This window comes from Aplysia californica, unplaced genomic scaffold (genome assembly GCF_000002075.1).
Source record: "Aplysia californica isolate F4 #8 unplaced genomic scaffold, AplCal3.0 scaffold00005, whole genome shotgun sequence".
NCBI lineage: Eukaryota > Metazoa > Mollusca > Gastropoda > Aplysiida > Aplysiidae > Aplysia > Aplysia californica.
Genome location: NW_004797275.1, coordinates 1,375,300 through 1,387,915, shown reverse-complemented (window position 1 = coordinate 1,387,915; position 12,616 = coordinate 1,375,300). Strand labels below are relative to the sequence as shown.

The 12,616-nt window shown below is 38.3% G+C and overlaps 1 protein-coding gene across 1 annotated transcript in view; it reads right to left on the bottom strand.

Annotated features, from left to right (window-relative positions):
- LOC101848931 (inositol hexakisphosphate and diphosphoinositol-pentakisphosphate kinase 2) overlaps positions 1 to 12,616 on the bottom strand; it is a gene marked incomplete in the record, with an annotated part of 127,507 nt that overhangs the window by 53,126 nt on the left and 61,765 nt on the right. Inside the window, 7 exon segments of the mRNA XM_035968777.1 lie at positions 1,745 to 1,884; positions 2,066 to 2,292; positions 3,037 to 3,178; positions 4,149 to 4,215; positions 5,101 to 5,213; positions 6,084 to 6,202; positions 9,090 to 9,215. Of these exon segments, the coding sequence (XP_035824670.1) occupies positions 1,745 to 1,884; positions 2,066 to 2,292; positions 3,037 to 3,178; positions 4,149 to 4,215; positions 5,101 to 5,213; positions 6,084 to 6,202; positions 9,090 to 9,215 (934 nt within the window).

The following is a 12,616-nucleotide window of genomic DNA, read 5'->3' as shown; positions in this document are numbered from 1 at the left end:
AGAGAGAGAGAGAGAGAGAGAGAGAGAGAGAAAAAAAATGAAAGATAGTGAAAGAGAGAGAGAGAGAGAGAAAGATAGTGAAAGAGAGAGAGAAATAGATGGAAACTTAAAGACAAAATATAGTAGACGTAATACTCACATAACGCTTTAATAATTTGTAAATCAAGAGCTCAGTCCTTAACAACAAAACTTGTGTAATCACTAATCAACAAGACCTACTCTCATTTTAGGTTTCAATACAGTAAAACCCTTTTAACGTTTCACGGATGATTTGAATTTGCAGATGTCTTTAAAAGTCACAAATTAATGTCGCACATAAAAAAACAACCAAAACTCCATACAAAGTATCCTTTGATCTTGGACAACATTTTTTTAAGTCCCCAATTTAATAGCAGTTCAATTCCTTACTTCACATTTCGCTCTTTTAACCCTTTCTATGCTTCACCCTCCTGCCTTCTTAGTCCTGTGGAGATGGTTTAAGAGCCACATGCCTGGAGCTGTCCAGGGCATAGTCTCACTGTTTCTCTAGTGATCTGACAGTGTTCATAAATTCCCGTTCTTGATGTTATGTCAGTGACTTTCAATGTCTATTTCCCACCGTATTGCTACAACAAGTAAGTTCTAAGCATTTTATATTGATAGCATTTGTATAGCGCAAAATTCCCACTCAACAGCAAGCTCTATGCGCTTTCCAATCTATACTATTACCCCAGCAGACCTGATAGCATTCTAAAACAATCTTAACTTCCTGGGAAGCATGCAGTGCAAGCTGCCATTTATAGACAAGTTCCGTCAAACATACTTTTTTTTGCCGGAACAGATGAGTGGCACAGAAGGCACCAAAGCAAGGAACTAAGCCACTTCTAAATAAAAGGCTAAAGCAGGTTCTCAATTAAGGAGGAAAATCCACTTATAACAAGCTGCTATGACCACTGAAAGTCAAATAAACAATGAGAAAGAACATCTAGTAAAGTACAGTTCGACACATCATATCATAAGGCAATAAGGAAAAGACACACACACAAAAGGAAACAAAAGTTTAACCGAGCTGTGTACACATATCTTGCCATCATTTCAGACTTAGTGCACTAGTTTTCCTTCCTTATACTTAGAACTTCCTTCAGTGGAACACACATATCTTAAGAAATAGAAACACTTGATATCTGTCTATGTGCATGCACAAAGTCAGGGGAAGTCGAAAGCAAAGGCACAAAGCCATTTCAGTGACAAAGCGATAAAGATCTTACTGGAACAACAGCAAACTAAAACTTGAATTTAAAAGCTCTTATAAGTTTGAGTCCCTAAAGCCACTATTATGAAAGGTTTCGTTCTTTTTCATACCAATATATTTCATTAGCTAAACTAGGAATGTCATAAATTAGGGTAATACAAGACATTTCAACAGGTAACAACCAAAAGATTTAAATAAACTCTGAAAATGTTAACTGCAGCTCTCATGTAACTGGTCAAAATCCAGTAAGCAAAAAGAAAATCCTCAAAATATAAGTGAAAAATTGAAAGGCAAAAGAAAATAAAACTACTGCATCCTTCAGTGCAAGTCCTCCTTAAGCAGTGACTCGAAAAAGTCCAAGCATTCATCAACTTGTCAAGAACAGAGGTGACATTTTAAACCAGAAACTCAAACACAAACACACCAAAGAGTTACAAAACTATACAGAAAAAACACTAATGTGAAACTTAGGACTAACGGGGAGACAGATTAACACAGTGAGCAGAGACATACTTGGAGTCCAGGCGTGTAGCATTATCGTCTGTGGTGGGTTCGTTGATGCACTGAAGTAGGTCGCAGCGAATTTTGCGTAGCAGTGGAGTGCAGTAGTTCTGCCCAATGTGCAATCTCTCCTCCTTTGTGATTCCATACTCCTGGAAAACAAACCAAAAAATGTACACATCTCCATCTTAAAATCCTTCAGTTTGTTACAACCATAACTTAACATCAATAAAGGAACAGGCAAAAAAAAAAAGAGTTAAAACAAACAGAACACGAGTCCAGTTAATTAGTCTTACTACTCTCCACTGCCTACTAGGCATTCCAGCTCATTACCTGAGGTATGACAATGTCTGCCAGAGCTTTGCTACACATGAACAACTCCTGAGCTCGTTTGAACTGTAGCGTCTTTTGATTGTGCTGGAGGTCGTACTTGATGCAGTCGTAAATGTCTGGGATTTTGCTGATGTCAAACCGACCATTCTTCAAGCGGAAATCTTTCTCCAGTTTGGCCCAGCGTCGGATGAGAAGTTCCCAGGACTCGCCATTAAACAAGGTCAGATCTGGAAACCATGAGGGACGGACAAAAGCAAATGAAGAGGATGTATGCTTATTAACTTTACACCATTCTCAACATGATACAGGTTATATGTAAAAGGAAATTTTCTTTCTTGAAATATAAAAAATTCCACTGTGAGAAAAGAGAAGCATACAGACACAATAACCGCCATTTAAAGCAAGGAAAAACATGACAGGCAAAATCAACAGAGAAGAAAAGAAAAGTAGGACGTACTAGTGACCTCTTCCCACCATCAATGAAATATTATGAACAGTTTATCCCCACAAGGCCCTATCATAGAAGGAAAAGAGCTGTTCCAAGGGGGAAATTCAGTAAAATCCCAAACAAAACCCTACAAGAAAGTAAAAGTGACTTGCTACACATAAAAACCCCCAAAGCCTTACAGGGTAAAAATTAGGTCGTTATTGTGCTGATTTTCGGTAAACTCAAATTAACAGCAACAACCAACAACAGCACACCACCTACAATAATAACAGCAATCATCAATGAACAAAAACACCACTAACCACAACAGTAACTCATGGCTACTCTAGAATTGTTTCACATGTCAAGACTTTCCAAATGCAATTCTTTGAATATCTTGATAACAACAAAGAATAAGCTTACGATTTTGATAGAGCAGATAAAACATTTTTTATCAGACATCATGGTCTTAGTAACTCAAAACAGCCAAAAATGTCCGATAGAGCTTTGAAATTCTAAGGTAGCATCCTGTTAAAACCTTCACCTCTTGACTTGAGCTCCATCTTAAGACACCTGATGCGCGCCGTGATCTCCTTGATCATCTCATGCACCCGGGCGCACATCTGGAACGGGTTCTTCACAAACTGCATGGCGTTGACCAGGGAGATGCTGTTCGTTGCTGCCAACTGGAGAAAACACACATCGTCATATCAAGGGAACACACTCATAATATACCCACCCCTTTTCCCATCATACCATGGCCAAATACTAATGATGTACCACCCACTTCTGTCCACTGCCGAGAATGTGTCATTTCACTGGAATATACTAATCCCTGAAAATGTCTCTGAAGGACTTCAATTTAAATACTTCAACTTGGGAAAGCCTATCTCCTGACAGACGCAGCTGGAGAGCAGTAGTCACAGTGGGTAGCAAAGTATATGAGGCTTCATGAATAAGAAATGCCAAGATAGATGCCTGCAAGCTGTGCACATCCATATGTTTTAGTTTTAGTAGAGGTTTTACGGCACTCGCAACTGCATAAGGTCATATGAGCGCCAAGGGTTGCATGTCAACAGAGAAGTCCTTACAGGGAATCAGGTTTACTCTGCTCAACTCTCTAGCTTAAACAGCACAAAGCATCAAGGCACCCCGGTAAAAGCGGGTCACAAGAGTGTGACAAACATACAAAAGAAGTAGAGGAAAATGATGATAGTAAGGTTTAGGAAAAAAAAGCAGAAGTTCCCTGCTGCAGTTCAGGCACAGTTATGAGAATTATGAAAAAGTACAAAAAACCCCCAAAATAATATCACTTGAATAATTTTTAGACTGTGCGTGATTAATGAAAGTAACTCAACCCATAAGTGTACAAAAATAAATTACAACACTAATGACTATAGACCAAATTCCTATGGATGTCAGTATATCCAAAAAGCAGTGATTAAAAAAAAAAACTGGCTTGGGATCGCAAAAAGTTAAAAAAGATGCCGTAAATAGGTAATCTTATAGCTTCTATGAAAAGAAAAAAAGTTCATCCAACATTGCCATTTCATTGCTGGTCTTCATCCTGCAAGAAAAAAAATAATAATGCTGCACTGTGGGACAGTTGGGTAATATACTTCTTCTGACTGTAATGTATTCAACACTTATCTGTACCTTGCAGAAATCAGATTCTGTGAAATCTCGGTCTTGATTGAAAATCTCTTTCAGTTTTTCTTTGACCCTGTTGAAAAAATGAGAAAAAAAGAAACCCAAAAATAAAGTCAGATATAAAAGAAGAATCAGCAATGGTCACCAAAAAAAATGGAAAGATAGCTCATTTTGATTTAAGCGTCTCTTTAGCCTTGTGGTTAAGCTGCATGATGGGTAACCATAAGGGCATGGGTTCCATCCAAACGCAGGCTCAATGTTTCATCCTTAGGAAAGAACATCATTCAAAAGTGCATTGAGACTCTGCTTTAGAACAAGGATATGCATTACATAATTTAATCTTCGTAATTATTATTTTTACATCCAGCTTTTCCATACATAGATGGCTAAACACAAAAACTTTTCTTCGACACTGACCAGACCTACCAGCAGGGTTATAAATTCAAACGTCATTCCATGATGATTGTCTATAAATGAATGAGGTGGTAAATGGGATTTGGTTTGTACTCCCACAGATTTTGCAATAGCCTAGGCATGCGTAGGGTCTAATGGGTTAAGCACTTGTGTCACGATTCTGAAAGTATATTCCACTTTCAATCCCCCCCCCCCCCCCCCCCCCACCCACACCCATGGCAGTCAAACTATCTGATACACTTTCAGTCCTCCCCTCCATGGTACATATACATGCTTTATTTGGTACTCTTTAAATCCCCCCTCCCATACTCACACTTCACACAATCTGCTATCTTTTACACTTTCAATCTCATGGTACTCATATATTTGGTACACTTTCAATTACCCCCCCCCCCCCCCCCCCGAAAATAGTCAACACTGTCTGGAAAATTTTGAATCCTCCCCCTCCCCCAACCACACACACCATGGTACTCACACTATCTGATACACTTTCAAAACTCCTCCCCCCCCCCCCCCCCACCCACACACACACCATGGTACTCACACAATCTGGTACTTGGAGGTGTTGGACTCTCCATCCAGCAGACCGTTGGTGTTAGCGCTTTTCACCATCTGCACCACAATGGGGGTCAGCTCTCCTTCCAACGCCAGCAAACCCTACAGATACAAGCACACACACACATCAGAAATAAATGAACAAACAAAGAAAATGCGCTTGTAAACAGTGACAATGGTTAAGCCAGTTGGAAACACACCACTCACGGTCATTTGTAAGAGTTTTAAGGCACTTGCAACAATAAGGTCCTATAAGTGCCAAAGATTAGAGGTGTTACAAGGGAGTAACAAACACAAAAGAGAAGGAGGGGAGATATAGACGATAGATGTTTGATAGGAAAGAAGGAGCAAGGAGCAAACAACACCAGAGCACCCGCCAGTCACCCACACTCACTGTTATTCATATAATATTCCTTCACTACCAGTTACCAACTACACATTTGTGGCTGAACCAGGAATCAAACTCAAAATCTTGTAATTGAGAGTCAGCAGCATCCTACCACCGGACTAGTTTAAATCAATGGCTACACGCAAGACTCCAAAAAATGCTATTTAGTAATTTTGGCATTTGTAAGAGATTTGCATCGAGCCATAGAATTGTTCATCTTTTTTCATTCACGGAGACTAGGCACCGTATCACATAAGGGCATAAAAGAGACATGGTGTGGGGTTTTTACTGTTAAAAGTGGCATAAAATTCACAAAACAAGTAAACAATTTGATACCATAAAATTACAAAGTTCTATCTGACGTTTCTGGCTGTTTTGAGTTAAGAAGACCATGAGGTCAGAAACTAAATGTTCACTCTATCAAAACCGTAAGATTATTTGGAGTTGTTATCAGGAAATTCAAAGAATTGCATTCGTAAAAGCTTGACATGTAGTGAAACCCAAAATTTTTGACGTCAAATTTCTCAAAACTAGGCACTGAGTAGATAGAACTTTGTAATTCTAGAGTAGCGAACGGTCTTTACCTTAGTAAAAGCAGCAGCGGTCATCTGAACCCTGCCCTCGTCCGATGCGTAGATCTTGAGGTCATGTCTGAAGGTACTGTGTAGTCGCAAGAAGCCCAGGCCAGGAGCCTCAAACTGACCTGTCAGTTTTCGTTTAGATTTAGTATGAGTTTTATGGCACTTGCGACACAGTTAAGTCATATATAAGTGCCAAAGTTAAAAGGTAATACTAGATAAATATAAGAAACGAAGGCGGAAAGACAAGGACTATAGATCTTTGAGAAGAAAGAAGGAGTAACCACACCAGAGCTCTCGCTGTCTAGCCCATTCTGACCTGCAAGATGAGACAACTTGTCAAACTGAAAGAAATAACTGGCTAGTCATGTACACTTACATGCAGAAGTAGGTGCTTTTCTTCTTTTGTTTTTTCCATTTTCTTAAAGATAATCTTTTTCTTATTACTTTCTTCTTCTTTTTCTTCTTCTCTTTCTTTTTCATCCTTTTTTCCCTCTTATTCTCATTCTACTTCTTTTTCAAAATCATATTTTTCTTCCGTCTTCTGCATCTTTTCATTCTTAATTTTTCCTTTTCCTTTTTCCTGTCTTCATCCACCGCATCCCCCCCCCTCCCACTAGATTTTAAACCCAGCTAATTGACAGCAGGCTCAAAAGGTACTCTTATCTATTAATATTGACCCCCTGAGTGGCCGGAGAGTCTTTAGTTCTCAGAAGTGATAGAATGCGCAATCCCACTTTCAATCTGGTAAGGGAATCTAAAATCATGGGTGGTGCGGTTGTTTTTTAAACACCCACATAAACATGAAATACATCATTCAGGAGGCGGGCTTCCAACCCTGCCAGTCAGGGCCAACCCAGGCTGAGAGGGATACAACATCCCAGAAGAGACAAAGACACTCGATAAAAATTTCTCCCCACTCGGGAATGGAACTCAGGTCTCCTGCATGCGCCAGCGAAGTGCCACAAATGCCGAAAATTGAGGGTGGAAAAGAAATATTATCAACTGAGTATGACAATATACAACTAGGAGGAATTCAACCAGGTGCTCTCGTTAAAGAAAGAGCATTATATTTCTTCACGACATTTTGCAGACTCAGTGCCCTACTTAACACAAAATAAGTCACTTCACAGAAGAAGCACTTGGTTCCCCATCAGAGCACTGGTCTCTTTAAGGAACATTCAGAGCCCAAACATCGAAACGTTGATAAAGTTCTTCAGCAAGTGCCATCACCACAGGAAACTGGTAATAGTATTAATATAAAAGTGCTTTCAATACTACCTGGATAGATGGAGTCAGGGAAAAACTAACAACTCAAGGCATCCCCCAGACCCAAGCTCTCCGGCTGAAGGCAGAGACGTTTCTTTCTTCCCGCGACACCCAAAACAGTAGAGGCAGCGGAAAAAAGTAATGTCAGTAAAGTAAGCTTTCAATACTGTAAGGTTGTTTAATGAAGCGGAACCTCCGAATTTTATATCCAACTCTAATAGAACTTATCTAAGTTAGTGACAAAGATTCAATTAAAAAATAATCAGGATTTCATTCAACACTACACAATGCTCTTATAAACATGCTGATGGTGAATCTCAAGACAGGGACAAACATATTACATTCTAAATATCAGTAGTGGCACAGCAGTAAGGGATTTGATCAATGCCAAATTCTAAACTCGATTCATCAGCTGCATATGTTTTACCCAATCCAAGCTGAACGGGAAAACAGCATCCGAGCAGAAAGACAGATAGAATCAATAAAAATATAAAATAAACTTCCCCACACAGAAACTGAATTCCTGTCTTCTGCATGCAAGGTACATAGGCACAGTCAAACTGTTACACTTCAAAGGGTGGTACTCCTGACATGTCTCGAGGAAATCTCTTCAAAACTAAAGTGTTCATGGGAAAATTCTGCCTCGATCGTTTCCAGGGAAAGAGACAAGAAAGAACCTATAGAAACTGGACAATGCATGATTATGCTTTTCAAAGCTTTTGAGTAGAGTTTTCGAAGCTAATAGAAGCAATAGTTGAGGTAGTGGTAGTAGTAGTGGTTGTGGAGGCAGGTTGCAGTGGTGGTGGTGGTGGTGGTAGTAGTGGGAGTAGTAGTAGTAGTTGTAACAGTGATAGTGTTGGTGGAGGTAGAAGTAGTGGCAGAAGTAGTAATGGTAGTGGTGGTAGTTGTAGTGGTAGTAGTAGTGGCAGTAGTAGTAGTTGCAGAGGTAGGTAGAGTACCAAAAATCAGCAAAAGAATAATCAAAACTTGCAAGGAAGAAACATTGAACAATGATATAAAAAGCTGAGGGTTGAGGAAGAAAGACCAGGCAACACCAGAACACCAACCAACCAACCAACCAATCACCTAACAAGCTAGAAAGTATAGACACAAACATTAGATTGCTTTCACAAACAATAGATTGCTTTGTCTTTTTCTGTATGAGTTCTTTGTCAGATTACGAGTGTATATGTATTTGAAAAAATTGTTATACGATGAATGGGCCAGTATGCATGAAAGGTCGATTTAAACCTCATTTTACTGAGAAGCACTAGGAGCCACCAGTGAGTGGGTGTTACAGAAGTCATCTTCACTATCATCCTTATTATTAAAAAAAGACATGAAAAGAAGCAGAATACTCTAAACAGAAAAAAGCACTTGCCAACCAGCTAAAGGCAGAAGAACATATTGAAATTTCAATCAAAGATGCAATAAAAGGACAATTTGAGCGATAAAACCCCCCCAACAATTTAACGTTAGTAAGCGTTTACAGCACTGCAACACAATTAGATCATAAAAAAGCAAAAGATTAGAGGGGTTACAAGAGAGTAACAAACACAAAAAAAAGAAAGAGGAGAGAAAATGACGATAGCTGTTTGATAGGGAAGAAGAAGCAAACCACACCAGAGCACTAAAAAAAAATAAAAGCAACCCAAAAAACTATTTTAAAAAACAAACAAAACAAAACAAACTACAATCTAGAGCAGGCAGTGGCAAATATACACTCAGCACTCCCATGCTCACCCTGACCTCCGGGGTACAGCGTGCGGAACGCCTTTCCCAGGTTCTCCGCCTGGATCCTCCCGGCAGGAGTCAGCTCCCCTCCCCATTTCAGTATCAGGACCAGTGACGGGTCACGGGGCGCATCATCTGAGGAAGCAAGTGGAAAAGACAAACTGTAAATAATACAATACATATGACAGAATAAATAAAACTAATTTCTTTTTTTTTTTTTAAGTCAGGTATTTTCTTATTAAGACAAATTCTGAAAATATTGCTTTGACAAATACAACAACCTTACTTACTTAAACTAAACAGATGTACTGAACTTTTAGTTTAGACAGCCAATGCATCACATTTATGATTATAAAAATATATAAATATACATAGATTGATGTCTGCTTAAACAGAACACAGTCAATCAGTTAATCTTATAACAGCAGAAAACTGAAAAAAAATGAAATCCACAATACTTTTCCTTTCTATTTGAACAACCTCTCTAAACTGAAAAAAAAAACCCCAAACCCAGCAGCTATCCCGAAAAATGCTGTTTTGAGAAAATCGAAGGTAAATCTCATCAGATAATATAATACTATATAAATTATGACCATATCAAAACAGAAGTCTTCTCCTTACACATCTAAATCCCACACAAATGGCTACCCACACGACTCGCCAGTGAGCTAAATTAAATTAGTATTTATCTAACCACAGTTTTGACTTTGTATGGTCATGGTAGTGTCAAGACTGGATTAGGTCTGCTTCAGAAGAGTCACGGTAATGAAAACAATGAATAAAAAGTACACTAAAATTGAGCTGTATCATATTTTATCGAACCATGAACAGTTCAAAAGAATGTACCTAGATATTATATACATATATTTTCTCGATTCAAGGTTCTTTATTCTAAATTTTGTTCTTTATTCTAATAATATCTTTAAAAAATTATCCTTCTTAAAATCAATTATATCAAGAAGAACGTGATGAGTTTACATTCAAATATTAGATGATTGAAGCATTTCATCTCACTCATCAAATTGCTCTAAAATGTGGTTAACAATAAAGTATTATAAGTATCCAGCACATACAGTAGACTCCTCCCCTATCACCTATCACACATAGTATGTAATATATGTACACGTGACACACAGTTTGTAATAATACGTATACGTATTAATAAAATACCCATAAAACACATACAATAGATCTATTATAATAAAATAAATTCAATAATTCTACAAAGACAAAATGCCTTTTACTCTGTAAGACTAATCTAAACCAGAAACTTTTAGTAGCCGGAGGTTAACAAAAATAATCTCAAAGACAGATTAGAAAGGGTTAACCAACTCTGGGTGGTTAGAACCAAACTCATGTAAAGCACAACACACCTATAATAACGTCTTATAGGGCTAAAAAACAAAATCCAAAACTTATGCAGGATAGAGATGGAGGAGGGGAGGGGAGGGGTGGGGGAGAGATATATATAGTAAAGGTTGGGAATCAAGCAGACCTTAGCAAAAATGGTTTTTACTTAATAGAAACACTGCTTTTTTTTTAAAGGAAAAGTCTTTTAAAAGTGAAAAAAAAGACGCCATCTATCAGAAATAACCCTATCTCAAGGTAACAAATGAAACAATCTAAAAGTGATGTTCCATATTATACCTTGAACAAAATATGCACAACCCCCCCACACAAAGAATCATAGAAAAGTCTTCTGAAAAAAAAGTGCTCTATGAGAGACATACAACCTCAGATTGAGGTCTCCTCCTCCCCCCCCCCCTCCAAATCCGATCTAAAAATCTAAACCTTTTATGTTGATAAATTCTAATATAATACATGTATATATATATATACATCATATAAATATATGTATATTATGTATACATGTATGTAAATCGACATGGTATATTTGTCGCAGTTCTATTGCACATTCTGGTGAGTGACCTCATTCCACTTAGGCACCGAAATGCAACTTAGATATAAAAACAACAGTATAATACAAGTAATTACGATGTATCAGAAGCAGGTAAGTTCCCAACCATGTCAAAGGTTGATGCATTTTAAGTCCCCATCAAACCATCCAAACAAATTAGGCCATAAGGAGGCGGCAGGGGGAAAGCATCGACTTCGGTCAATCTCGTCTGCCGGGACCAACTCAGGCGGCGTGGGATAAAGCTACTCGGTAGAAAGACGAAAGCGACCGATGATATAAACTTCTCAATGTGGAATTTGCACTTACACCTCTAGGCTACGATAAAGTGCCGACTTTTTCTCTGGCCTTGTGCCCACTGATAAGTGGGACGGATACTGCAGAAGCTGATGAGAGACGGAGAAATCTGTCCATCACTTATATCTAGCGGTTGGATTACCTTCCTCCTTATAAAAAAGCGCCTCATCCCTAGACCACAAAATATCTCAATAAACCTTGCACCGGTCGAACAAACATCTGTATAGCATGTCTGTCATCATCGTATTTTTTCTTGTTTTTTCTTGTTGTTTTTTTAAACAGCAGGTGTTTTCCTTTACGCCTACATCAAATTAATCAAAACAATTATATTTTTTAACGTCCTTCAGAGCCAACCCGGGCTGAGAAGGATACCATCAGAAAGACAGATCCACTCAGGAATCAAACCCAGGTCTTCTGCTTGCACCGGCAAAAACGGTTAACTGTTACACAACAGACGAAAGTAAACACAAAACAAGGACGACGGAGAATACTGAAACACCTCAAACAGCCAGAATTCAAGAATGTCCCCAAAGATAAATATAAAAAAAGAAAGTCCCCAAGAGTATTCAAACTGTGAATTGTCTGCACTGTATACCATGCATCCCTGCCAACTATATTAACAGGGCTGATGTTTCTTAGCTTAATGTCATAGTATGTAAATAATTGAGTTTGCTTTCTTTTGTGCAATAGATTAATCTACCATTAAATATGTCATCTGTAGACTACACTAAATCGAAAAGATTATGAAAACACAGGCTCCTCCATGATTTATGAAGGAAAAACGAAAGGACCAGCAGACCCCATTTAAAAGTTCTTATGATTTGTTGCTTTTTTATTGGGAGGGGGTGGGGACGGTGTGTTGGTGGGGTGGGGGGATAGTCATCTAGCAGAAGCATGACATTATCAAAACCAAAAATAAAACAACCAAACGAAAAAATGCAGGGTTGTTGTGGGTTGGTTTAAAAAAATATATTTTTTTGGGTTTTGGGGAGGTAAAATGTCAAGTTTTGACTGCACAGGAATAACGGTACATCATAAAAAGACTCGAGAAAAACCCCCAAAAACAATTGGTCTAGACACGTCATTCATCTTAAACTGCGTGCAAAACTCACATATTCAAAAACTTATTTTATATTCCCAAAACTGTGATAGCACTCAGCAGAGATTTTAGAAGATTAACAAGAAAAACGAACATGAACATTCTAAAATGAATTTATAAAAATATATTATATCTCATTACAGATGCCTGGACCTATGTGTTTGTGTGACAGTACGCATGATGAGTGTTTATGTGTGTGTGTGTGTGTGTGTGTGTGTGTGTTTG